The following is a 27970-nucleotide window of genomic DNA, read 5'->3' as shown; positions in this document are numbered from 1 at the left end:
TACCCCAGCCTGAGCATGTGGGAGGAGTCTGTGGTACCAGATATAAACAACCCTCCCTGGGACACACACACACACACACACACACACGTGCGCGCACGCGCGTGCACAAGCAGGGAAGCTGCGGTAAGCACTTCCTCTTTCAGCCTGAGGTCTGAGAGAAGATCATCATGGTGGGTCCAAAGAAACACCCAGATGACTGGGTGCTACGGTCCTTCTCCAGAAAACCACAGAAGAGTCAGCCGCACGTATTCTCTCCCTTACTGTGGACACATCTCCTCTTCCTGCTCGTGGGTAAGTCCACATTGCGGCCACCACCGCTTGCTCGTGGTGTCCCTCTGGGGCCGGTCACATTCTTTGCTGGTAAACTCAGGAAACTCTTCCCTTCGTGGTCACTCTGCGGGTTCCACCTTATTCCCAGCTGTGTCTCCGTGTGTGAGTGCATGCACAGTCACTCACCATGAGTAGATGGCATCCTGGCCCCGGTCTCAAACAAGTCTGGGCTCAGACTGTGTTCCTCTCACCCTCACCTTTTCCTGCTGAGAAATGCTGAGTGGTGAGTTTGCTCCCCACACAGTGTGGATAGAATGCACAGAGAGATACGGAAGTTTCCTCTGATGACTAGCCACCCCCCTTTCTTCGGGACACATAGAACTCCTGGAACTTCTTTCTACGTTCTGCCATGTTTATCTTCTATCCCAAACTTCAGGCTTCCCTGGGGATCTGGAGATGGTCTGGTGGCACTGGGCTAGGTGGCTGCTCTCTGAGTGTCCTTTTCTCCTCACATCCTACCTCCCCATCAAGGCCCAAGTCGTGCAAGTTTCTGGGAAACGTCTCTCAGCAGCATGGCCAGCAGGCAGAGCTGACCCACTACCCCAGGGAATGTCTCAGCCACCCGGTGTGGTGGCATCTACTGTCCCCTGGTAATCCTATTTTCCCCAGGGCCTTGGAGCATGGTAGAGTAGCATAGGGACCCGAAAAGTAGTGGGAGTAGGAGGGGTAGGCAGTGAGGGGAGCTCTAGAAGAACTCCCAGATGCATGTATGGAGGAGAGGGGGCCTAGATTCCAGGGCTGAGGTCAAGTCTGAACTCTCCTCATTTTCCATTTTCATCATTGCTCACCATAAAAACATCGGAAGCATCACGGCTCTTTATATCCACACCCAACTTTTGGGGTGCTTCTTGGTTGTGTTGGATAAACCCGAAATTAGCCAATGCAATGTCACCCAAGCCTCAGGTGACCAACAAGTCAATTTCCAGGCAGAGAGGCGTCTCCCTCTGTCTAGCTCCACCAGACGGGATAACCTCAAACTTCCCTGTTTTGGTCTAGCAGGGAGTTACCTTGATGCTTTTGTGGATCCAAGGAGTGGTTTCAGGAACTTAGGAGACAGTAGGGTGAAAAGTCCTTCCGTTTTAGTGTGTCAGGGAGCAGAAAGTCCTGTCCCCTGTTTGGAGAGTAAGGATTCCTGTCCCCTTCAAGGTCCTTCCAGCTGGACTAAGAATCCAATTGACATGAGACAGATTAACAGGAGAAAATACAACTTAATAGTGTATGTATGGGGAATCCACACAGACACGGAATTTCAAAGACAGGCAAAATGAGGTGTGTATGTCATCCCAAACTAAGGAGAAGGGGGCAGGGGTCTGGGACTTCCGAGGGGAGGCGAGTAGTTCACAGGGCGACAAAGAGAACAGATGTTTGGTAATTAGATGTTCGCCGTGCCATACAGATGGGTCACGCAGATCAGATTTATCTCTGCTCATAGCCCTTATCCTGGGAAAGACCCCAACTTAGAGTCTTCTATGTAGTGAAGGGAGGGGCAAAGTTTCTCTTGAGCCCACATGGTCTCGATCGCCTTCAGCTCAGAATAACCTTCATGCCAAAGTGGCTTACCTTGGGCCAGTCGGAAACATTTGAAATTAAACCCTTGTTCCATTACTTCCTAGCTGTATGAGTCTCTGCGTTCTAAGTAGAGAATGTGATTCGTAAATTGGATCATGCAAGACTCTCTCGATAGATTAAAAATGATACATGTCAGTGCTCGGTACCTAGTTGGTAGAAGCTGATTGCTATAATGATCACTAAGTGGCTTATTTGGAAACTAGTAAAGGCAGAGAAGCCAAATTCAGTGATCACGACCGTTGAATGCCGTTTGACGATTTGCCACAATAATAGTTCAAAATAAGTAGTTCGAAATAAGGTGGCTGATAACTGTTATGTAGCATTGTTCGCTCCACCAGGTAACAGGGTTTGACCGACACGAACCGCCTCCCGCTCCCCTTGCTGACAGTCTGGGGACCTTTGCTGATCTTTGATGTGAAGAGAGAGCTGACCGACCCTGTCGTCTCAAGCAAATAGTTAAAACGCTTGAAATTTTAGCTCCTCGCCTGTAAACAAAAAGGTGGGGGGGGGGTGGCTAGTCACCAGGTAATTTTGAGGATTGAATGAGGTGATTTCTCCATGATGTAGCAATCACCAGCATCTTCCAGATGAGAAGAGCTCTCTGTAAGGCAACTTCAAGCCAGCATCAAAACCAACCAAGTTTCTCCCTTCTGACTACCCCCCAGAATTCACCTGAAGTGACCTAGCCTAGCTTGTCCAAGGTCCCTAGCTCTGCGTCCTTCCTAGCTGCCTCTCCACAAGGTCCAAGTGCTTGGATGATGATGGATCGAGAACCCTCCACACACACACCTGATCTACACCAGTCTGGGAGTCTCTTCTCTGTATCTGCATAATTCTGTACCCTCTGGGCATTCAGAGCATGCCTCGGCCTTTTTCCATCAGTCCAGGCTGTACCTGGGCCTTTCCTCCCTCTCTCTCTCTCTCTCTCTCTCTCTCTCTAACATTTTTTACTTATTTTTCCGCCCAGATTCCTGGAGTAATCTGGGTCCTGAACCCATCTGATCTAGTCCGGAATTTTCAGAGGACTCTCCAGAGCCTCAGAAGTCCTTGAATCTGGGAATCCAGGCTGGGGTCACCCAGCCGACATTCCCAGGGCCCCTACAAGGAAATGAGCTGCCTCGGACAGATGCCGGGCCTCTGGAAGCCGTGGTAACAATGTTTATCGGGGATCTTGGTCTTTCCGGAGATGAGGCTTACTTACTATCCCGAACCCCAAACCTTGTTCCTAAGGACAGACCAGATTTCCCCGGCCAAGGCAAAGCCAGTCTGAGATCCCCTGGGCCATGAGGGAAAGGAAGAGTGAGACAGACGCTCCGTTTGTTGCTAACATCTTATTATGAAAATTCTTGAGCCCAGAGAAAGCTTGAAAGAATTTTACACTGAACACTCATATGCTTCCCACCCTGGACCTGCCATCACTTGGATTTCACTCGCCTTCTCACACACCTGTCCATCTATCCACGCTGTTAGTCATCCATCTCGCCATCGAATTTTTAAAAAGGTGCTCCTTTTTTTTTTTTTTACCTCTTTTGGTCTTTGTGATTTACAGCAACGTGATTTTATTCCAACTCTATCGTCTCTGTTCATTCACACCCATAATGAACATTTCTGTCCTATAGATGAGTAAACTGATTCTCAAAGAAATTCAAAAATTCACCCAAAGTCACAAGGCTAGTTTCCCTGCTGGGACAGAAACCTAGAATGTCTGTTTCACTGATTATTGTAGATGCATTCATGGGAGAAAGTGAATGAAAGTTAACTTGGGGAATGAATGAATGATTTTGTTAGGCAACAAGCCTAGAGGAAGGAGGGCTGGCATTTTATTTCATTTCTCATCATCTGGGATTTATTCCCACTATGTTTTTATTGAATGAGTGAATGAATGAATGAATGAATGAAGGCTGACTTGAAGAGTCCAACTGCTCCTCCACTCCCTCTTCTGTCGCTGTAGGACTAGAAGCCTCTGGAAAGGACTCATCACCCCCAACAGTGGTGCCAGGGATTCTAGGGGGTTCGGTGACTTTCTCCCTGAACATTTCAGTGGACACAGAGATTGAGCACGTCACCTGGAATGGTCCCCAAAATGCTCTTGCTTTAGCAGTCACAGAAACACAAGTTATCATTATGGACAAAAGCTACCAGAACCGACTGAACATCAGCTGGAACTACTCCTTGTCTATCAGCAACCTGACTTTGAAAGACGCAGGATCCTACAAAGCCCAGATAAACCGCAAGAATTCTAAAGTCACCATTGATGAGGAATTCATCCTGCGTGTCTATGGTGAGTTCTAGAGGGGCTTCTGTGGGTTTTGATCTTTTGGGGTTTTTTATGGTTATTTCTTTATTTTTGACAGAGAGGGTAGCAGAGAGAGAGAGGGAGAGGGAGAGAGAATCCCAAGCAGGCTCCACACTGTCAGCACAGAGCCTGACGCTGGGCTCGAACTCACAAACTGCGAGTGAGATCATGACCTGAGCCAAAATCAAGAATCAGACACTCAACCGACTGAGCCACTCAGGTGCCCCTAATCTTTTATTTTTAAAAGCAGATTTTTTTTTTTTCTCTCCAGCAGTTTATCCCTCAAGGACAGATAGGACTATCTTGTTGGTCACTTTCAGCCGGTTCCATAAATATAGATGTCAGAGTGAAAACACAGACAAAATATGTTTAAAAGCCGTTTGTATTCTCTTTTCTGTAACCCTGTTATAATACCCTTTACCCATCTATACTAGCTTGCTAGGGCTGACATAACCAAATACCACAGACGGGGTGGTTTAAACAACGGAAACTTATTTTCTCACGGTTCTGGAGGCTGGAAGTTCAAACTCAAGATATCGGTTGGGTTTCTCCTGCGGCCTGGCTTCCAGGCTTGCCAATAACTACCCTCTCGACACGTCCTCACACGGTCCTATCAAGAAAAGAGAAGTTAAAAAGTGTCCTTTTAAATAAATTGTTTACTGGTTAATGTATAATCCATGTAAGTCATTCTTAATTTTTAGGTTTTTTTATTTTAATTCCAGTATAGTTAACATACAGTGTTCTATTAGTTTCAGGGTACGATATAGTGATTCAACACTTCTGTACGTTACTCAGTGCTCACCAATATGAGTGTCACCTGTTCCCTTTGTCCCCTTCACCTGTTTCACCCATTCCCCCACCACGCCTCCCTTCTGGTGACTAGCAATTTGTCCTGTAGGGCTGAGAGTCTGTTCCTTGGTTCCTAATTTCAACTTAATTCCCTCTTTATATTTTTTTTAAGTCTGTTTATGTATTTTGAGAGAGAGCACGCGCTAGATGGGTGGGGGAGGGGCAGAGAGAGGAAGAGAGAGGGGAGAGAGAGAGGGAGAGAGAGGAAATCCCAAGCAGGCTCCACCCTGTCAGTGCAGAGCTCAGTCCCACGAACCATCAGATCATGACCCGAGCAGAAATGAAGGGTAGGACACCCAACTGACTGAGCCACCCAGGCGCCCCCCTTAATTATCTCTTGAAAGGCTCTGTCTCCGAATTCAGTCACATTCTGAGGTACTGGGGATCAGGACTTCAACATATGAATTTTGAAGGGACACGATTCAGTTCATAACAGTCTGCCCCCTGGCCCCCCCAAAACTCACTTCCTTCTCATATGCGAAATACATTCATTCCATCTCAGCAGACACCCCACTATCAATTCTAAGTTCAAAAGTTTATCTAGACATCATCTAAAGCATTATGGGTGAGACCTGAGATGTAATTTGTCTTGAGGCAAAATTCTCCCCCGGCTGTGAAGCCGTAAAACCAGACAAGTTATCTGTCTCCATACTAGGATGGTAGGATAGGCATAGGATAAACATTCATATTCCAAAAGGGAGCAATAGAAGAGAGCGGCCATGGATCCCAAGGAAGTCTGCGATCTAGCAGGTCAAATTCCATTAAATTTTAACCTTTAAGAACAATCTTATTTGGCCCTATGCTCTATCCTCTGGGCCCCCTGGGTGGCCGCCCCCCCACCTTGGCCCTGGGCAGCAACCCTGACCCCTGGAACCAAGAAGGAAATCGCCCCACCAATGGCCCCTGGGCCTGTGCCCTCTAGGCCGGGGGGGGGGGGGGGGGCAAAGGCAGTGGCAGCCCTATCCACCTCTGAACTGCTCTTGGGCATATTCTTCCCTCTTCTCGAAGGATAAGGCATGATCTCAACTGAGTAGCTCTATTGGCCCATCCTGTAGAATCCCACAAGTGTGACAGCGTTTCTTAATTTTGTCCCACCTCTGTCCCTTCAGTCCAGGCTGGAAACACTTCTGCTGATAGAGTTGACTAAATCCATGAGTCACACTGTAATCTCTTCAGCAAATGTTGTCTAGCCACACCTTATAGGCTGAGAATTTTCTAAATCTTCAAGCTCTGGTTCCTTCTTTCTCAACATTTCCTTCTTCAATTTATGGCCCTCCTCTAAAATTTTACGACAAGCAGAAAGGAAAAACCACATAGTGCCCTCAATACTTTGCTTAGCGATCTCTTTAGCGAAATACTCAAATTTATCATTTAAATGTGCTACTTTCTTTTTTCAAAGTTTGTTTCTTAAATTTTTTTTAAGTTTATTTCTTTTGAGAGAGAGAGTGTGTGTGCATGTGTGAGCAGGGGAGGGGCAGAGAGAGAGAAAGGGAGAGAGAGAATCCCAAGCAGGCTCTGCACCGTCAACGCAGAGCCCGACCCAGGGCTCAAACCCACAAATCATGACATCATGACCTGAGCTGAAATCAAGAGTTGGACGCTCAACCAACAGAGCCACCCAGGCACCCCTGAATCTGCTACTTTCTACAAAACACTGGAACGCAATTTTTCTAAATTCTTCACCACTCTGTGACGAGTGGGTCACTTCCTCTAGTGTCCAATAACATGTTCCTCAGTTACATCTCATACCTCGCCAGAAACACCTGTAGCGTTCATATTTCTACCAATATTCTGCTCATGATAATACCCTGTGTGACTCTAGGATAATGGAAGCTTCCTCTTCAGCTCTCCTCTCTTCTTTCTGAGCCCTTACCAGAACCAACTTTAACATCCATATTTCTACAGTCTCTTGAGGACAGTCTAGGCTTTTTCTAACACATGCTTCAAAACCCTCTAGACCTGTAGCCATTAGCCGAGTCCAAAGCCACTTCCACATTTTTCGGTGTTTGTTACAGCAGCAACCCATTTGTGGTACCAAAATCCATACTGGTTTGCTAAGGCTGCCATAACCAAGTACCACAGACAGTAACTTTAACAACAGAAGTTTACTTTCTCGCAGCTCTGGAGACCAGTCAAGATGTCGGCAGGTTGGGTTTCCTCCAAAGCCTCTCCCTTTGGCTTGCAAATAGCCACCTTCTCTCTCTGGGTTCTCACACGGTTGTCATTCTGTCCATGTTGTCTGTGTCCCAGTCTCCTCTTCTTAAAAATTTGTTAATGTTTTTATTTTATTTCTGAGAGAGAGAGAGACAGAGAGCGAGCGGGGGAGGGGCAGGGAGAGAGGGGGACACAGAATCCGAAGCAGGCTCCAGGCTCTGAGCCATCAGCACAGAGCCCGAAGCGGGGCTCGAACTCACGGACCGCAAGATGGTGACCTGAGCCGAAGTCAGACGCTTAACTTACTGAGCCACTCAGGTGCCCCCTCTTCGTGTAAGGACACCAGTCATATTGGGTTAGGGACCATTCTAATGACCTCATTTTAATTTAATGACTTCTGTCTCCAAACACAGTCCTATATCCAAATAAAAACATATTCTTAGGTACTTGGAGTCAGGGCTTTAACATCTGAACTTTGGGAAGACACAATTCAGCCTATGACACCATCTTTCTATCAGGTAGGTTTTTTTAATTGATTTGTAGAGGGCTCCGCATATATTAAAGAAATGGAATTCTATGCTGCGAATAGAAATAGACTGAATCAACTCTATTGAATCAATGATCGATTCTATAATGAATCAATGTGCACCGACATACAATTCCCAAGATATAGTGTTAATTTTTTTTTTAATTCCAGCATAGTTAGCATCCACTGTTATATTAGTTTCAGGCATACAGTATAGTGATTCAGCAGTGATTCAACACTTCATACAGCACCCAGTGCTCATCACATGTGTAGCCTTTTTTAAATGTTCGTTTATTTACTTATTTTTGAGAGAGAGAGCACACATGAGTGGAGGAATGGACGGGAGAAAGGGGGTCAGAGGTTCTGAAGGGGGCTCTGCACTGAGAGCGGTGAGCCTGATGTGGGCTCGAACTCACAAACCATGAGATCATGACCTGAGCCAGTCAGATGGACTGAGCCACCCAGACACCCTCATCATAAGTGTACTCTTAATCCCCTTCACTTAGTTCATCCATCGCCTACCCACCTCCCTTCTGGCCAGCCATCAGTGTGTTCTCTGTAGTTAAGCATCTTTTATTTTTTTTGTTGGTTTTTTTTCTTTGTTCATTCTGTTTCTTAATTTCCACATATGAGTGAGATCATATAGTATTTGTTTTTCTCTGACTGACTTATTTCACTTAGCTAAATACTCTCTAGAGCCATCTATTGTTACAAATGGCAAGATTTCATTTGTTCTTATGGCTGAATAATACTCACTTATATATACCATATCTTCTTTATCCATTCATCTACCGATGGACACTTGGGCTGTTTCCATAATTTGGCTACTGTAGATAATGCTGCAACAAACGTAGAGGTGCATATATCTTTTCAAATTAGTGTTTTCATATTCTTTGGGTAAATACCCAGTTGTGGAATTACTGGATCATATGTTAGTTCTATTTTTAATTTTCTGAGGAAACTCCATACTGTTTTCTGCAGTGGCTGCACAAGTTTGCATTCCCACCAACAGTGCACAAGGTTCCTTTTTCTCCACATCCTTACCAACACTTGTTGTTTCTTGTGTTTTTTTGTTTTAGCTATTCTGACAAGTATGATATGATGTCTCATTATAGTTTTGATTTGCATTTCCCTGATGATTAGTGTGATGACCAACTTTTCTTTTCTGAGACAGAAAGACAGAGAGAGAGACAGAGAAAGAGAGAATGAGCAGGGGAGGGGAAGAGGAGGAAGAGAGAGAATCCCAAACAGGCTCTGCATGGTCAGCAGAGCCATAAGATCATGAGGGTCAAAATCAAGAGTCGGTCGCTTAAACAGCTGAGCCACCCAGACGCCCCAAATATCTTTTCATGTGTCTGTTGGCATCTGGATGTCTTCTTTGGAGAAATGTCTGTTCACGTCTTCTGTCAATTTTTTAATTGGATTATTTGTTTTTTGGGTGTTTAGTTGTATAAGTTCTTTATATATTTTGGACACTAATCCTTTATCGAATACGTCATTTGCAAATATCTTCTCCCGTTCAATAGGTTGTCTTTTCGTTTTGTTGATTGTTTCTTTTGATGTGCAGAAGCTTTTTATTTTGATGTAGTCCCAATAGTTGATGTTTGCTTTTGTTGCCCTTGCCTCAGGAAACATATCTACAAAAATGTTGGTATGGCCAATGTTAGAGAAATCACTACCTGGGCTCTCTTCTAGGATCTTTATGACTTAAAGTGTCACATTTAGGTCCTTAATCCATTTTGAGTTTACATTTGTATATGGTGTAAGCAGGTGGCTCAGTTTCTTTCTTTTGTATGTAGCTGTTCAGTTTTCCCAACACTATTTATCGAAGAGATGGTCTTTTTCCCATTGAATATTCTTGCCTCCTTTGTCGAAGATTAATTGATATATAATCATGGGTTTATTTCTGGGCTCTCTATTCTGTTCCATGCATCTCTGTGTCCATTTCTGTGCCAGTGCCATACTGCTTTGATTACTAAAGTTCTGTAGTATATCTTGAAATCTCATATCATGATACTTCCAAGTTTGTTCTTCTTTTTCAAGATGGCTTTGGCTATTCGGGTTCTTGTGTGATTCCATACAAATTTTAGCATTGTTTGTTCTAGTTCTGTGAAAAATGCTGTTGGTATTTTGGCAGGGACTGCATTAAATCTGTATATTGCTTTGACTAACCTGGAAATTTAGTAATATTTGTTCTTCCAATCCATGAGCATGGAATATCTTTCCATTTCTTTGTGTCTTCTTCAGTTTCTTTCATCAGTGTTTTACAGTTTTCAGAGTACAGATCTTTCACCTCCTTGGTAAAGTTTATTCCTGAGTATTTTATTAATTTTGGTGCAATTGTAAATGAGATTGTTTTCTTAATTTCTCTTTCTGCTGCTTCATTATTAGTGTATAGAAATGCGATGGACTTCTGTATATTGATTTTGTACCCTGCAACCTTACTGAATTCATTTATCAGTTCTAGTGGCTTTTTTTTTTTTTGGTGGAATCTTTAGGGTTTTCTATACATAGTATCATGTCATCTGCAAATAGTGAAAGTCTTACTTTTTTGTTACCGATTCAGATACATTTTCTTTTTCTTGTCTAATTGCTATGGCTAGGACATACAGTACTAGTTTGAATAAAAGTGGTGAGAGTAGACATCCATTCTTGTTCCTGACCTTAGCGGAAAAGCTCTCAGTTTTTCACTATTAAGTATAACGTTAGCTGTGGGATTTTTTATATATGGGCTTATTTTGTTGAGGTGTGTTCCCTCTAAACCTACCTTGTTGAGGTTTTTTATCATGAATGGATGTTGTTCTTTGTCAAATGCTTTTTTTGTATCTATCGAAATGATCAGATGCTTTTTATCCTTTCTGTGTTTATGGGATGTATCATGTCATTTGATTTGTGAATATTGAACCACACTTACATTCCAGGAATAAATCCCACTTGATCATGGTGAGTGATTTTTTTTAATGTATTGCTGGATTTGGTTTGCTAATTTTTTTGTTGAGGATTTTTGTGTCTATGTTCATCAGAAATATTGACCTGTAGTTCTCTCTCTCTCTCTCTTTTTTGGTAGTGTCTTTATCTGGTTTGGGATCAGGGTAATGCTAGCCTCATAGAATGAATTTAGAAGTTTCCTTCCTCTTCTATTTTTTGGAATGGTTTGAGAATAATAGGCATTAACTCTTCTTTAAATGTTTGGTAAAATTCATCTATAAAGATGTCAAGTCCTGGATTTTTGTGTTTTGGGAGTTTTTTGATTATTGATTCAATTTCATTGATGGTAATCAGTCTGTTCAAATTTTCTATTTCTTCCTGATTCAGTTTTGGGAGGTTATATTTTCTAGGCATTTATCCATTTCTTCTAGATTGTGCAATTTATTGACATATAATTTTTCATAATATTCTCTTATAATCCTTTGTACTTTTGTGTGTCAGTTATTTATCCTCTTTCATTTCGGATTTTGTTTACTTGAGTTTTCTCTCTCTCTCTATCTGTCTGAGTCTAGCTAAAGGCCTATCAATTTTGTCGATCTTTTCAAAGAAACAGCTCCTGGTTTCATTGATCTGTTCTATTGTTTGTTTGTCTGTTTTGAAGTTTTGATTTCATTTATTTCTGCTCTCATCTTGATTATTTCTTTCCTTCGACTGGTTTGGGGTTTTGTTTGTTCTTCTTTTGTAGCTCCTTTAGGTGTAAAATTAGGTTGTTTATGTCAGATTTTTCTTGCTCCTTGATGTAGGCCTATATTGCTATAAACTTCCTTCTTAGAACAACTTTTGCTGCATCCCAAAGATTTTGGACTGTTGTGTTTTCATTTTCATTTTCTACATGTATTTTTTTTATTTCCTCTGATTTCTTGGTTGACTCATTCATTGTTTAATAGCATGTTATTTAACCTCCATGTGTTTGTATCTTTTCCAAATTTTTTCTTGTGATTCATTTCTAGTTTCATAGTGTTGTGGTCAGAAAAGATGTAGATATGACTTTGATTTTTTTAAGTTTGTTGAGACTGGTTTGGTGGCCAAGTATGTGACCTATTGTGGAGAATGCTGATGAGCACTTGAAAAGAATGTGTATTCTGCTGTTTTAGGATGAAATGTTGTGAATATATCTATAGATCCATCTGTTCCAATATGTCATTCAAAGCCACTTGTTTCCTTGTTGATTTTCTGTTTGGATGATCTATCCATTGATGTAAGTGGGGTGTTAAAGGCCCCTACTAGTATTGTATTACTATCGATTACTTCCTTTTCTTTATGTTTGTTATTAGCTGCTTTATGTATTTGGGTACTTCTATGTTGGGTTCATAAATATTTACAATTGTTATATATTCTCATTGGATTGTACCCTTTATGATTACATAGTGTCCTTTTTCTCTTGTCACACTCTTTGTGTTAAAGCCCATTTTGTCAATTATGTAAGTATTGCTTTGCCAGCTTTTTTTTTTTCATTTCCATTCACATAATCAATGATTTTCCATCACTTCACTTTTAATCTGCATGTGTCTTTAGGTTTGAAATGAGTCTCTCATTGGCAGCATATAAATAGATCTTGCTTTTTTTTTTATCCATTCTGCCATGCTATGTCTTTTGACTGGAGCTTTCAGTCCACTTACAGTCAAAATAATTATTGACAGGTATGTACTTACTGCCATTTTGTTGTTTGTTTTGTGGTTGTTTTTGTAGTTCTCTTTCTTCTCTGGCTCTCTTCTCTCACCATTTGTTGGCTTTCTTAGTGATATACTTGGATTCTTCTCTGTTTATTTCTTTGCATATCTATCACTGATTTTTGATTTGTGGTTACCATTAGGTCTCTATATAACATCTGTTTCATATAGCAGCCTATATTAATTTAATGGTCATTTAAATTTGAACCTATTCTTTACTCATCTCCCTCCCACATGTTAGGTATATGGTGCCATACTTTACATCTTTTTCTTTTGTGAATCCTTTGACTGATTTCTACAGATAAATTTATTTTTATTCCTTTTGTGCTTCCTACTTCTCTCACTCCTACTTATGATCTTTCCTTTCCATCCAAAGAGTCCCCTTTAACATTTCTTGCGGGGCTGGTTTGGTAGTCATGGATTCCCTTAACATTTGTCTGGGAAACTCCTTGTGTCTCCTTCTGTTCTGAATAATAGCTTTGCCTGATAGAGTATTCTTGGTTGCAGGTTTTTTCCTGTCAGCACTTTGAATATATCATGCCACTCCCTTTTGTCCTGCAAAGTTTCTACTGAAAAATTAGCTCATAGCCTTATGGGATTCTCCCTTGCATGTAACTGTTTTCTTTTCTCTTGGTGTTCTGAAATTTTTCTCTTTATCACTACTTTTTGCCATTTTAATTCCTATGTGATTTGGTGTGGACGTCCTTGGGAGATTTTGGGGGGGCTCTCTGTGTCTCCTGGATCTGGATTTCTGTTTCAGAAATCAGATTCAGCAAGTTTTTACTATTATTTCTTCAAATTCTCTTCTCCTTCTGGGATCCTTATAATGCTATTATTACACTTGATGGTGTTGCTGAGCTCCCGGTCTATTTTCTTTTTTTTTTTTTTTTAATTATTTTTTTCCTCTGTTCAGCTTGATTGTTTTCCATTACTTTATCTTCCATGTCACTGATCTGTTCTGCTTTCTCTGGTCTTTTTATTCCATCTGTGTATTTTTAATTTCAGTTGTTGGGTTCTTCTCTGTGTGGTTCTTTTTATGTTTTCTATCTCTTTTTTAAAGAGAGGTCTTCCACTCCACTGAGGTCCTCCACTCTTCTCAAGTCCAGTGAGTATCTTTATGACCATTACTCTAAATTCTTTATCAGGCATACTACTTACCTCCATTTCTTTTATTTCTGTTGCCATGATTTTGTCTTGTTCTCTCATTTGGGACATAGTCTTCTGTTTCCTCATTTTATCTAACTCTCTGTATCTGTTTATATGTGGTAGGAAAGTCAGTTTCATCTCCTGCTCTTCAAAGTAGTGGCTTGGGGTGCCTGGGTGGCTCAGCCATTTAAGCATCCAGCTTCAGCTCAGGTCATGATCTTACAGCTCATGAGTTCAAGCCCCATGTCAGGCTCTGTGCTGACAGCTCAGAGCCGGGAGACTGCTTCAGATTCTGTCTCCCTCTCTCCCTGCCCCTCCCCTGCTTGTGCTCTGTCTCTCTGTACATAAAATATAAATAAACATTTGGAAAAAGTAGTGGCTTTATGAAGAAGAGGACCTAGAGTGCCCTGCAGTGCAGTGTCCCTTGTTCACCAGAACTTGGAGCTTCAGGGGTGTCTCCTATGTGTGTTGTGTATGCCCTGCTGTTGTGGCTGAGCCACTTTTGCCTTCAGTCCAGTCATCTGCAACGGCTGTCCTTTCCTGTTGTGGGCAGGGTTTGGTCCTTGCGTTGTTAGTGGGCCAATCTGGGGCCCTGGCCTTGAGTCAATTCAGACCAAGCATTTGCCAGAGATGCAGTAGCACTGAACTGCAGGGTGCTTTCCTTGTTTTGTTTCCAGAAAAGCTTTCATTGGTGGGCAGGGCCTGTAGTCAGACCAGATGTCTGTCCCCGGCCCATTGCTGGCCCCTGCTGGCACTGCTTGCACACTGCCAGGCTTGTGGCCTCACTTTGGATGGGCTCCACCCAAGAGTGCACTGGAGGGGGCAGGGCCACAAGAGAAAGCAGGGGCAGGCTTGGCAGCATTATCAAGGTTTGCGCTGGTTGGTTGCAGAAGGGGACCTGTAGCCAATGGGAACCAGGCAGGCTGGGTTGGAGGGGACAGGTCTGCAAAAGTGGTGGGGCCGGAGGAGGGGAGATTAGTGTGGAGGACAGGGTGTCTGGTGTTAGCAAGGTTTGTTCAGGTCTGCCGTGGGAGGGGACCTAGAACAGAGGCATAACCGGAGAGGGCATATCTATGGGAGAATGCAGGGGTGGAGTGTGCGGCTAGCAAGTTAGGTATTAAGTGTTGGCCCTACACTGGTTCCCACAGGTGTCCATGTGTCTGGGCTGGCGGGCCAGGGAGGGATGTGATTTCCACCAGCTCCCTCGTTCCTGGAGAAGCTCTCAACAGTCTCTGCCCCTACGGCACACACTCTGAGATTAGTAAACAAATGTCTTTCCCATATATTACAGGGGTTTCAAACAGCTGCTTCTATGTTGTATCTCCAGAGCCGTTTGTGGTGCTGCCTTTTTAAGGGCAGGTACTCAGTTTCCTCTCCCCCTCCCAGATCTGAGCCCACTGACTTTTAAAGTTTCAGGTGTTAGGGCACCTGGGTGGCTCAGTCAGTTGAGCATCCGACTTCAGCTCAGGTCGTGATCTCACAGTTCGTGGGTTTGAGCCCCAAGTCAGGCTCTGAGCTGACAGCTCGGAGCCTGGAGCCTGCTTCAGATTCTATGTCTTCCTCTCTCTCTGCCCCTCCCCCACTCATGCTCTGTCTCTCTCTTTCTCAAAATTAGACATTAAATAATAATGTTTAACTTCCAGGTGTTAAGCCCCACTGATTGTAAGAACTCATGAAATTAGGCCCCACTGTTTTTCAAAACTAAATGTTATGAGGACTCATCTTCCCCGTATGAGAGTCTGTTTCTGTCCCCTCTTGCACCTTCCCTCCCTTGGACAGTCCTGTGTGTCCATTTAGCTCCCAACTGCATCTCTGCCCTCCCCACCCTCTTTGATGTGACCTCTTCTATACATTTAGCTGTGGAGAGTTTGTTCTGCTAGTCTTCAGGTCGTTTTCTGGGTTATTTACGTTGATGTGGGTGCTACCTGGTTGTATCCATGGGACAAAGTGAGCTTGGGGTCCTCTTACTTGGGGTCCATCTTCCCCAGAAATCCAATATGTTGTTAGATTTTTAAAGGGTTCAGAACAGTATATATAGTATGCTATCATGTATGCATCTATACCTAGGATATTTCTAGAAAGATCAACAAGAAATGCCTCGGAATAATTCCTGGGGAGAGGAAATAGGTGTCTGGGACAAGATAGCTTGCTTTTTAAATTATATACTCTTTCGTGTATCTTTTCAATTTTATGTATTACTAATTCCCCAAAAAAGCAAACTTAAACACACACCTGTACACACACACACACAGTGGATAGGGGAAATGGAACAAAAGGGAAGGAAAGGACTAGGAAGGAGTTCTGGAAGCACAATGGGTCATAAATTCAGATCAAAAGACAAAAGGAACTCAAAAATCTAGAGGCAGAGCTCCCTACTCCACAGTGTTTGGGGCTGACTCATTTATCCATCTATTCACCAAACATTCAAGAGTGACTTTCATGGGCCGAGCCTGTGTTAGACGTCCAGGCACAGGCATTGGCCCTGTCCTCAAGTAGTTCAGATACTGATGGGGAGGGGAGTAATCAGTCATGCTGAGTCATGGAAATAACACCTGTAGAGGATCTATGGAAAGGTAGAAAAGAGGCAGTCTAGCCTGAAAACTTCCCCTTGAAAGATGCTGACTTCTTCCTTCTCTGCCTAGCTCCTCTGTCATCATCACCTTCTTCTCTCAGCCTTGTCCTGCTGCAGAAGGAATGTGAGTAGTCTCATTGCTGTTGTCCATACAGAGCAGGTGCAGGTGCCTCGAGTTGTCGTGAAGTCTGTGAACACGTCTGATAGTGCCTCCTGCAACATTACCTTGATTTGCTCTGTGGAGAGCGCAGGGACAAGTGTTCTGTACAGCTGGACCCCGAAGAACACCCATGCTTCTGAATCCCATGGGGCCTCCACCATCACCATCTACTGGATGCCATGTGACCCAGACCTGCCATACACCTGCACAGCCAGGAACCCAGTCAGCCAGAGCACCTCCGGCCCCATCCATGTCCGGCAGTTCTGTACAGGTACAGGTTCCACTTAGGCCCTCCTGGCGATTCCAGAAAGTCTGAGTAGCTATGGAACCCTGCCAGGGTTCCGGCAGGACACAGGTGGAATAGGGAAGCAAGAAGATAGGCTTGAAGACCCCTCGTACTCTACCATCTGAGGCCTGAGAGAGACTGACGGGGCATGTAGGAACTACCAGGGAACTGAAACTCTAAGGGTAGAACAAGGGAAGGGAAGAGAGTTTGGATGAAGAGATCCAGTTTGTTCTTTGCTTGGGTGGGGGTATCCCCTGGGGTCTCCTCAGAAGGTCAGGAAGGGCAGGAGAGGACTGGGTATGTGAAAGGCAGAGCCAGGTGCATATCTATCTGTGACAAGTGTTCCGCAGGGATGCCTCGTGATAGGAAGGGAAAGGGGGTGTGGGCAGGAGAGCATGTGGGACTTCAGTCTCCTTCAGGCAGGCTGAGGGTTAATAGGGCCAGTAACTAAAGTCACAATGTCTCATCTCTGATTGCAGCTCCGGGAGCCTCCAGAGGAGGGTCAACGGGGGAGACAGTGGTGGGGATCCTCGGGGAGTCAGTCACCCTCCCCCTAACACTCTCGGCCAGTCACTACGTGAACAACATTGTCTGGATGTTTAACACATCTATTATCACCAAAAAGCAGGAAGCGAGGCCCAAGATTCCTGACAAGAACTCTGGCCAAGACTACTCCCTGAAGATTGGCCAGCTAAAGATGGAGAATGCTGGCCACTACTATGCCTATGTGTGTTCAAAGGCCTCCAGAGTCATCAGCAGAAAACATTTCACCGTGCTCATCCACCGTGAGTTTCTGAGCAGAGCGCTAAGCATTAGATTCCTTCCCTGAAATGTTTCTCCTCTTTGCTGCTTTCCCTGCCTCCTGCTTCCCTCAAGCCTCTCCTCCTACCAAAATGCCTCAGGCCACCTGAACAACTATTGGGTCCACACCAGTCAACTCACAGGAGGAAACATTTTTAACCAGCAGCTGGGCAAAATCCACCTTCCAATGTCCCCCTTCTAGACTTCCAGTTAGGTCTCCACCATCCAACTTTCAATACTCGCCACTGTTTTCCTGCATCGCTTATCCTTTGTTTGTTTTTTATAGAATATTATCATTTTTGAATAAGAGAACAGCTGGCTGGAGTGGGATTGGAGAAGACTGAGGAGAAAGCCTGTGTGGAAGGGTTTGCTCGTCCTTCACAGGGTACTCCATAGAATGATGTGGTATCTTTGTTTTTCTACTTTTTATTAACTCCTTTAACATCCGAGCATCCAAGCATCCAAGAGTTGAACTGATATGTCTGAGGTTTCACGGCCACTAAGGGAAAGGCCGAGTGCACTCCAAAGTGTCTGTGACTCCTGGAGGCACTTTCTCAGCCCTAAGGCAGTTCCAACACACAATTTCATGAGCATATTCTGAATGAGTAAAGACGTGGTGACTGCCCAGTGGGTGGGCCTGACTCTACATTAGGTCTTTCTCCCCACACAGGGAGGCTGAAGAAGCCAAAAGTTACCGGGAGCCTTGAGCTCACTGAGGATGGCATCTGCAGGGTCAGCCTGACATGTTCAGTGGAGGACAGTGGACACAATGTGACATACTTATGGACCTTCCTACAGAAAGGAACTGTCATGTCCCAAGGGGGATCTCACCTCAATATCTCTTGGAGAAGTGATGAAAATCATCCCAACTTCACATGTACCACCAGGAACCCTGTCAGCAAGAGCTCCCAGTCATTTCTTCCCGGTGACATCTGCCCAGGTTGCCTTGGATCCAAGAGTCTGCATTCTGAGTGGTTCTTTATGAAGTGCAGCGAAGGAGTGTGGGCGAGAGTACTTTAGAGTAGCACATTCCAATAGAAATATAATGGAAACCACACATGGAATTTACATTTTCTAATAGCCACATTAGATAAAGCAAAAAGCAACCAGTAACATTAACTTCAGTAATATATTTTGCTTAACCCGCTATATCCAAATATCATCATTTCAATATGTAGCCAATATGCAATTATCCTTGAGGTAATTTACATTTCATGTTGTGCTAAATCTTTGAAATCTGGTACGTTTTTACACTAACAGCACATCTCAATTCAGATGCCAAATTTTCATGGAAAGTACTTGATCTGTATTCAGATTTCACAAAACTTAGAGTTGAAAAGCTAGATTTACATATCCAAGTTGCTCCAAACCTACTTATCAGGTTTTTCAATAAGAAACTGAATAGCCATACTTCAATTTCAATTTTTAAAAATTAAATAAAGTAAGCAATTCAGCTCCAGAGTCATCCTGGCCACATTCCAATGGCTCCTGCCATGGCTCGTGGCCACTATACTTGAGAGTAGAAGCAAGAAATGAAGCCCTGGTGGCTCTTACTAGATGCCAGGCACTAGTCTAGGTCCTTGTGAGTTTTAACACAGTCAGCTTTACAATAATCTTATGTGGCAAATATTCTTATCATTCTCCGTTACATGAAGAAACCGAGACTCGGAAAGTATAAGGGACTTGAGCAAGGCCACACAACAAAAGCATGATTGAAACCCTGAGTTCTGTGCTCTGTTCTGCTCTAGAAGGAAGTAGAAAAAAAGGAAGGTTTACCTAGAATGTGACAAGGCTAGGTCAGGCTAGCAGATGGATTTAGAGCCCAATTAAGTGGGAATTTTGACTCTGTCTTGAGCCTGGAACTGCCCTTATATCATTGACAGAAAGGAGAAGTGTAGTGTGATGGATAAGGGTGTTTAAGAATCAGGCAGCCTACGTTCAAATCCTGTTCAGGATGAACTCTGCGACACTGGGCAAGGGGCTCTACCTAGAGACAGTGTCTGTCATAAGACAGACTATCGCTTCTTGTCCAGAACAATACCTGCTCAATGAATAGTTGTAGAATGAATGAAAAGAAATATGCTCTGCAATAGCATGAAATTTTAAGAGGCAGGTAGGATGGTCATTATGCTGTGTCCACTGATTGTTCCAACCTCTCTACCATTATTTATACTAATACCATTCATTTCCTCTCCAAAGGGCACGAGAGAAACATGAAGCTCTACATTGGACTCTCCTTGATGTCTCTTATTCTTCTGTGCTTTGGGATCTCCATCTGGTGGTGCATGTGGAAGCAAAAAGGACGGCGTGGGTTTCTGAGATCAATGGCATCTGCCCTAGACCATATCCTGGGACCTTTGCAGGCTTGTCTGTCCTCTCATGATCCCCCCTCCCCCACACTCCTTTCCGCAACCCCCCCCCGCCCCTCCTCCATCTATCCGAAGACCTCATTTCTTCTCAGAGTGATGGGGAGGAGGGGTGCTCGTTGTGGGGAAGGCAGGGAAGGAGCTGGCCTTAGGGACAAACGTTACGAGAGACTCAAAAATGACCAGAGCTCTCCATCTCTCACCCCTACTTTGTCCTTCGAGCCAGCTTAGTTCTTTCCTACTGACCCCAGCTGATGGGTGGGGTGGAGTGTACCACAACACAGCAATTGCTCTCTCCAGACGCACACCTACTAGGAGATGCGCCACCGGGAAGAGAAAAAAGAGGTTTCCCTCCAACTCTCATTTGAAAGATCTCTGATTGGCCTGGCCTCGGGTCATGTGACCATGGCTTGGCCCGATCACCGTGGCCAAGGGGATTAGCTATTATGATTGGCAGCTCCCTCGGAATCTCATATTGCAGTGGAAATGGACTAGTTCCCAGAAAGAGCCTATTGGTTAGAACACGTAGGATCCCTGGAATAACTGATGCGAGCCAACAAACCAATCTGAGGAGTGGCTACCACAGATGGGGCAGAGGGATGGCAGGAGGCTCCAGGGCCTTCTTCTCAGCTGAAGATGACCTTAGACTCTGGTCGCCCTTTCACGTAGGTTCCTGCTCACATCAGGGTTCACCTCCTCCCTAAAGCCTTTTCCTTGGCCGTGTCCCCAGAAATCTCTCCCCGTCTGTTTCGACGCTCACGAAATCAGACACCTCTCTCCTCACAGCCCTACTGATAAATCTTCTCTACTTTGGTTTCTCAGACTCAGTCCCAGACTCCAGCTCCAACCAAGCTGAAACCCCAGCGGATGCGCCAGGTAATATCCCCAGTGACACAGGCTATGGGGTCCCTGGGCCCGATGGGAGCTCCAAGGCCTGGCTATTTATTCTATGTGGTCTGCCAACCAGCGACATGAGTATCACCCAGGAGCTTGTTAGAAACGCAAATCTTGGGCACCACCCCAGAATACTGAGCTCTAGTCCGCATCTTCACAAGGTGAATCATATACCTGTTAAAGTCTGAGAAATAATGTGGTTTGGAGAAGGAAGGCGGTTTGGGGTACAGAAACCACAATGAGGATGGACTCCAGAAAGAAGGTGACCAAAGCTAGGAGAGGCAGCCTGCCCTCTGGGGTCTCTAGAGCTCCTCAGGCTTTGATCATTATCACTTGAACTTAGCCTCTGATGAGGGTGGAGTCATTTTCCTCATTCTGAGAATGGAGACACAAAGGCCAGGTAGAATGGCAAATCTGCGGCAGAAGCCAAACTAAAACCCAATGAAAATTAAACCCGTGAGACCGTCTAGACACCTATGACCCAAGAGCACCACTGAGGAAGTAGTTTCCCAATTTCTGAAAAAGCTAAGGCATGCTTTCTTCAAACAAAATACTGCGCAACACCCCAACGGCACAAAGTGTGTGAAGGCGGGCCTGTCCTGACAGGTGTTGGGGTGGTGAGCTGAGATGCCTGCATCTTACCTTCCCACCCCCGTTCCCATCCCTTGGTGTCCTCAATTACCACCTTGAACTCTAAGCTCTGGAGTTCTAAGGAATCCCCAGACTCCACCCACTCAAACAAATCCTGCTTTTAAAAACCCCTGGTAACCCCTCCTGGAGGAGATCCCCCATGGAGATGTACTAAGAGGAGGGACTGGGTGGGAGGCCAGGGGCTCAAATAATCCAACAGTGCAGGCTTCTCTGAAGAAAGGTATAACCAAGAGAAAGGGGCCAAGAAACAGGACTGAGGCTAAGGGTGGAGCTTCCCACCAGCTACCTCCTCACAGCTGGCAGACTCTGGTCTCCCCCAGCCTGTGCCCTCATTCCTTGGCACCCTGGGCAAGGTAGATAGGAGGAGGAGTAAGGTAGTACTGGGGACACCACTGTCACCCTGCCCTTCCGCCCTCCCCAGCGCACCTTTCCTGCACTCCCATGGTCTGCTTCTTTAACCTCTCCACCATCTCTCCAAAGCCTCTCCATCTTCTGTCACTGCCTAGGTTCATGCTGTCACCATTTTTTTTTTTTGTTTCATCGAATAGGATTTTTTTTTTAATTGAGAACTCATATAGTCACATGGTATACAATGAAATCTCCCTCCAAATCCCAATCTCCTAGTCTCTCCAGCGGCCTTCATTGTTAGGATGTATTTCTAAATCCTTTCAGAGCCTTTTAATGCATTTACAGGCGTCAGATACATTTGTGCGTGCGTGCGTGCATGTCCGTGTGTGTGGTGGGTGTGTGGGTGGGTGCCTTTCATTTAATTACACATATGGAAGCAATCTGTAACATTCTTCTGAAACTTGCTTTTTGAATTTAACAGAATATCCTAGTAATATTAACATATGTATATGAAGACTGACTCCCATTTATTCCATCCTACGGATGTGCCTTAATTTTTTTCACCAGACCTCATCACTAGACATTCCCATTCCTTGTTACTTCTTCCCTAAAATAGCGTACTAGTTTCCTAACTGGCCATTCCTTCTCCTTTCTATCCCTCCTCCTTCAAGAGCAGGTCTGGGGCACCTGGGTGGCTCAGTTGGTTAGGCATCTGACTCTTGATTTCGGCTCAGTTCATGATCTCACAGTTGTGAGATGGAGCCCCACGTCGGGCTCCTGGTTGGGCAAGGAGCCTGCTTAAGATCCTTTCTCCCCTCTCTCCCTTTGCCTCTCCCCCGCTCACTCACATGCCCATGTGCATTCTCTCTCTCTCTCTCTCTCAAGAAAAAAATAAAATAGAGAAGACCAGGCATAATGACCTTTGTGTTTTCCCAGAGTACCCATCATGGCACTTATGATGGTTCACCCAATGGGGCCACTTCTGCTCCCTGAGAGTTGCTAAGTCGTCACACGTGAATGCTTGAAGGGAAGGAGGAAGGGAGAGTGGGACGGAACCCCCTAAAGGAAGACTGGAGAGCAACCTCTCCTCCAGTTCTGAAGGCCTCACCCGGGGTAGAAGTCAGAGTAGCTTGGCTCCTTCCACAAAACAAGAATGAGGCGGGGGCGGCCATACTTTCTACCGACCCTGCACAATGTGTTCAAAACTCACCGCTGGCCACACACTGTGCAACATGCTCTCCCAAGGGTATGAGAAGCTGGACACTCTTCTCAAGACGGCCAAGCAACGGTCTAGGACCCCCTCTGCCAGCAGCTCTGACAGCAGTGGAACAACCGAGGAGACGACAGACATGGTCAAGGCTGGAAGATACCAGGAAGACACTGGACCTGACTCGGCTTCTGAGACGCAAGCAGAGTACGATCTCGTCATGCTGAGGAATGCACCTGCACCTACGGCCCAAGACAACACGGTGTATGCGCAAGTATTCCTCAACTTGCAGGTGAGCCCTTTTGACCAGTACACCTTCCCTCCTCCTCCAGTTCTAACACCATCCAATATCCCGGATGACTTAGTCCCCCCACACGGGGAGCCAGGACCAGCAGCACACGAGCAGACAAGTGTGGCTCTGCTCATGTTAACCAAACCTTGGGATCCCTTGGAGTGAAGGAGCTCGTCCTCGGCTCCCAATCTTGGGCCATTAATAAGGGAGATGTCAAACAACCAGAAGCGCTGTACCCACCGCACTAAGACAGCCACCGCCCTCTGTGTGAAATCTGAACCTGGTGGGTGTCCCCTCTCCTTAGGGGCTGAGAGTGACGCCCTGAAAAGCTCTCATCTGGTGAGTACAGATAGTCTGATGTTGATCTGTTACAGGGAAAGACCCTAGTTCCTCAACAGAAAGAGGGTTCGGCCACAATCTACAGTTGTATCCAGACACCTCAGAAGGTGAGAACAATTTTCTCTGTATCCCGAGGCTCTTAAAGTAAGGAATTATTGTGCAGACCATTTTAACTGAAAGTCCTAGATTCCCATGGCAAAGGAGCTTAAGTCCTCCCCGCTGTCCCCCCCCCAGACACACTCCGTGGTCAATAGAGATGCTTACACAAATGTTTCCGATTTGTATCTGTTTGGCCAAAGGCTGAACATTTCTAATTGAATTAATAACATTTTATACTGATTACTCTTACCACTAACTAGCATAAGGGGCTGCAAACACAAATAGTGTATAATCTATGTATATTTCTAAATCTATTCCTTTTCTTTTTCCTTTTTCTATAGCTAATCTTTATTGCTTACGTTGTGCCAGGAATTGTGCTAAATGCTTCACAAGTTGTTGTTGTTATTGTTGTTTTTAATGTTTACTTATTTTTGAGAGGGAGAGAGAGAGAGAGAAAGAGAGAGAGCAAGCAGGAGAGGGATAGAGAGAGAGGGAGACAGAATCTGAAGCAGCTCCAGGCTCTGAGCTGTCAGCACAGAGTGCAAGGTGGGGCTCGAACTCACGAACCGTGAGATCATGATCTGAGCTGAAGTCGCATCCTTCACCAACTAAGCCACGCACATGCCTCCTAAATCTATTTCTAACCCATCTCAGTCCACCAAAATGGCAATTTCCCCAAATAATTAGAAATTAGCCAAGAGTCCAATGCCAAGATGTTTTGGAGAATGTGCCATTAACTACAACACGTTGGTTTTATTGTGGTGTTAAAAGATCCCTTAATGGTAGAACTTACCATTAAATAATAATAATAACCCACTTTAACACGAAATTTTACAGTTTACAAAACATCGATATTCTCGCGTGATCCTTAGGACAGCTCTATAAATGTGCTGTCATCCCGAAGCCGAGATCCGGAGAAGTTAAATTTGCCTAAAGTCATACAGATAGTAGTTGGACTTTAAGTATTAAAAAACCACAAGGAGCTTTAAAATAATCCTGAGTAATCTTAAACAATTAACCTTAGCTTGAATCTAGCTGCCTGTTTCACTTTCACTTCCCTGAGAACATTGGGTTCATACATACTTTTGCTTTCAAATCTCCAGAATTCCCTCCCTGTTTTCCTCCTTGTTTTAACATGTCCAAACAAGATTTTTTAAATGAGTATTTTATTTATCTTGAGAGAGAGAGAACGTGCAAGCAGGGGAGAAGCAGAGAGAGGGAAAGAGAGAACCCCAAGCAGGCTCCAAGCTCAGCGTGGAGCCCAACACGGGGCTCGATCTCACGACCCTGAGATCATGACCTGAGTCAAAACCAGGAGTCGGATGCCCCACTAACTGAGCTGCCCAGGGACCCCCAAAACAAGACTTTAAAAAAGAAGGACCCTCAAAGCTTTTCAGTTATGCTACTACCCTGTGATTGATGAATCCATCAGTAGACATTTATTGAACACCTTTGGTTGGCCCAGAACTGGGCTGAGGGCTCTGGGGATTCAGATGTGCTTAAGGCACCATCCTTAACCTTGAAGACCTGTTGTCTTATTGGCTTTCGGTGGAGGAGTGGAGCCGCTTCAGTCACCTGCAGGGGCAAGGAAAACACTCTACATTAGTTGGGCAGTTCCCAAGCGTTTTCCAGACGTTGGAAGCGGGAGATACCACTGCACTGAGGTAGACAGGAAAGGCCCCACGAAAAAATTAATTTGAATTAGACCTTAAAAGATGATGGGGCGCCTGGGTGGCGCAGTCGGTTAAGCGTCCGACTTCAGCCAGGTCACGATCTCGCGGTCCGTGAGTTCGAGCCCCGCGTCGGGCTCTGGGCTGATGGCTCGGAGCCTGGAGCCTGTTTCCGATTCTGTGTCTCCCTCTCTCTCTGCCCCTCCCCTGTTCATGCTCTGTCTCTCTCTGTCCCAAAAATAAATAAACGTTGAAAAAAAAAAAATTAAAAAAAAAAAAAAAAAAAAAAAAAAATGGACAGAGGGGCGCCTGGGTGGCTCAGTCCATTAAACATCCGACTCCAGCTCTGGTCATGATCTCGTGGTTCGTGGGTTCGAGCCCCACATCGCGCTCTGTGCTGATAGTGCAGAACCTGCTTGGGATTCTCCCTCCCTCTCTCTCTCTACCCCTCCCCCACTTGGGTACCCGCATTTACACACACACACTCTCTCTCTCTCTCTCTCAAATAAACTTGAAAAACTGGACAGAATTTGCTCAGTAAAAGTGTGTGCAGATGTGTAGCTCAGTTCGACCACCATTGGCCTCCTGTCCTGTCTTGTGGGAACGTGGCCTATGCTGAGCCAGTAAGGGACGTCACCTATGGCCTTGAGGCCACACCTGTACTTTTCGCTGGATTCTCTCTGACCTGGCCCTCTGTGTTTGGGCCAACACTGGTCAATCTTAAAGTCAGGGACGTCAGTCCCTGCTCTGAGTTTCAGAATGGCCTGGAGTCCCCACGTGTCCGGTCAGTGGTACGTGGGTCCCACCCCAGGGACTCCAGACCCCTGCAGCCACCCTCATCCACAGCCTAAGTGGAAAGCAATGCATTTCTGCAGCCAAGGTCTTAACAGGATTTATCCCTTGCCTTCAGAATTTTGAGGACCCGTCCTGATTCCGGGTCCCCTAAGGCTCTCGTTGCCCACTTGGGCAGGAAATTCTCAAACTTATTTTCTGACCCAAGTCCTGGCACGACATCTCAAAGGTTTATGCCACCGCCTCCCCGCCTCCCCTGCTCCCTGCATCCGCTCACATCTCAACTGTTCCTCAGAGCCCTCCCTGAACAGTCTCCGACAAGGAGTCCTCAGAACCCTGGGACCACGAAGGCCTACTGGTCTGGGCCATGACTTTGATCCATAATCTCTGCCACCCGAAATGGCTTGACATCTTTACATTCTCCAGCTGGGGCAGAGGCTGAGTTCATGAGACCATGGCTTCTTGAGAGCGAGGCCTTTTATTGTCATTTTTGTGGCCCCTCACCTTGCAGCGCTAAACTGTCCTCTCTCTCCCTCGCGGAGAGCCTAGCCAACTTCCCATCAGGAGAGTCCCCATAAATGCCTGCCGTCAGCTCGATGGATTGTTCCATTGCTGGGCCAGTCCATATGATCCGACTTCTACACCATGGACCAATCTTAGCCTGGCCTCACCTCCCTCTCTCACCGGCACAGGGGCGAGGAAACCAGCGCCTCCCAGGCTTTATTAACCATATTCTTGTGTGTCTTTTGGCTCACAGGTGGTGCCACCACCACAGCAGAATGATCTGGAGTCTCCTGAAACCCCTACCTATGAAAATTTGGACTGAAAAGAAAAGCAGCTGCTGCTTCTCTCCCTGTGGTCGGAGAGGGTTCTGGACTGTGTAGGGCCTGGCGCTCTTACAGACAGAGCACTTCAGAACTGCCTTCAGCATCTCAAAGGTGCCTGGGTTTGACCCTCGCCCTTCCTTTCACCCTTGTAACTTCCCAAGCCCGTGAACAGATCAGACACAGGCTCCTTCTTGGAGTCCTTGACCTTCAAGATGCCCCTGCTCCATCCATCTCCACGCAGGCTCAGTTTCCCCGCCTCAGTTCAGATGCACCACCTTAGAGCTTTGCCAAGGCTGGCCACATGTGGCTGAAAGGGCCCTGGACCTTCACACCATCTTCTAAACAGGTGATAAAATGGATCCAACAGATATTCTCACTCATGGGCATGAAGATCTGTGTAAAATTATCTTTTAAAATAGGAGGACAGAGGGGCACCTGCGTGGCTCAGTCGATTAAGTGGCCGACTTTGCTCAGGTCTCGCTGTTCGTGAGTTCGAGCCCCACGTCAGGCTCTGTGCTGACAGCTCGGAGCCTGGAGCCTGCTTCCGATTCTGTGTCTCCCTCTCTCTCAGCCCCTCCTCCATGAATGCTCTGTCTCTGTCAAAAATAAACTTTAAAAAAGGGGCGCCTGGGTGGCTCAGTCGGTTGAGCGTCCAACTTCAGCTCAGGTCGCGATCTCACAGTTTGGGGGTTCAAGCCCCGCATCGGGCTCTGTGCTGACAGCTCAGAGCCTGGAGCCTGCTTGGGATTCTGTGTCTCCTGCTCTCTCTGCCCCTCCCCCACTTGTGCTCAGTCTCTCTCTGTCTCTCAAAAATAAATAATAATGTAAAAAAATTTTTTTAATAAAAAAGTAAATAAACTTAAAAAAATTGAATGAAAGAACAGAAATAGCCTAAATGTCCATTTAGGAAGAATCCGGCTAAATGCTCAATGGCGTATCCAGGCAACAGCAAGCCCTGCCACTTTTGTAAAGAAAGTGAAGACCAGTGTGTGCTACTAAGGAATGAGCTCTAAGAACGGAAAGAACAGGGTCCAACACAGTACGTGTCACTTGCTACCAGTTGGATAAAGAAGAAATGTGTATCGGGGCACCGGGGTGGCTCAGTCGGTTAAGCTGTTGACTCTTGATTGCGGCTCAG

At 45.4% G+C, this 27970-nt stretch overlaps 1 protein-coding gene across 8 annotated transcripts; it reads left to right on the top strand.

The window, feature by feature from the left end:
* Positions 1–83: 83 nt before the first annotated feature.
* LY9 (lymphocyte antigen 9) lies at positions 84–27970 on the top strand. Of its 8 annotated transcripts, none has more exons than XR_003965980.1 (10): positions 86–291; positions 3851–4180; positions 16256–16531; positions 17026–17331; positions 18018–18287; positions 19547–19654; positions 20536–20589; positions 22852–23388; positions 23480–23551; positions 26763–26783. XR_003965980.1 is itself a non-coding variant. In XM_030302863.1 (10 exons), the coding sequence occupies exons 1-10, from the start codon at positions 168–170 to the stop codon at positions 27752–27754; spliced, it is 1809 nt and encodes a 602-aa protein (XP_030158723.1). In that variant the 5' UTR covers positions 90–167; the 3' UTR covers positions 27755–27970. The 8 variants fall into 8 exon arrangements, 5 of the variants coding, with proteins under 5 accessions (XP_030158724.1, XP_030158723.1, XP_030158725.1 ...); XM_030302863.1 differs by lacking the exon at positions 26763–26783 and adding an exon at positions 27740–27970 and having other exon boundaries at positions 90–291; positions 22852–23105; XM_030302865.2 differs by having other exon boundaries at positions 104–291; positions 20536–20592; positions 22813–23105; positions 26763–27235.

The sequence above is a fragment of the Lynx canadensis genome, chromosome F1 (assembly GCF_007474595.2).
Source record: "Lynx canadensis isolate LIC74 chromosome F1, mLynCan4.pri.v2, whole genome shotgun sequence".
In the NCBI taxonomy this organism is placed as follows: Eukaryota; Metazoa; Chordata; class Mammalia; order Carnivora; family Felidae; genus Lynx; species Lynx canadensis.
The sequence above is the reverse complement of the archived record's forward strand: the minus strand, read 5'-3'. Positions and strand labels throughout refer to the sequence as shown.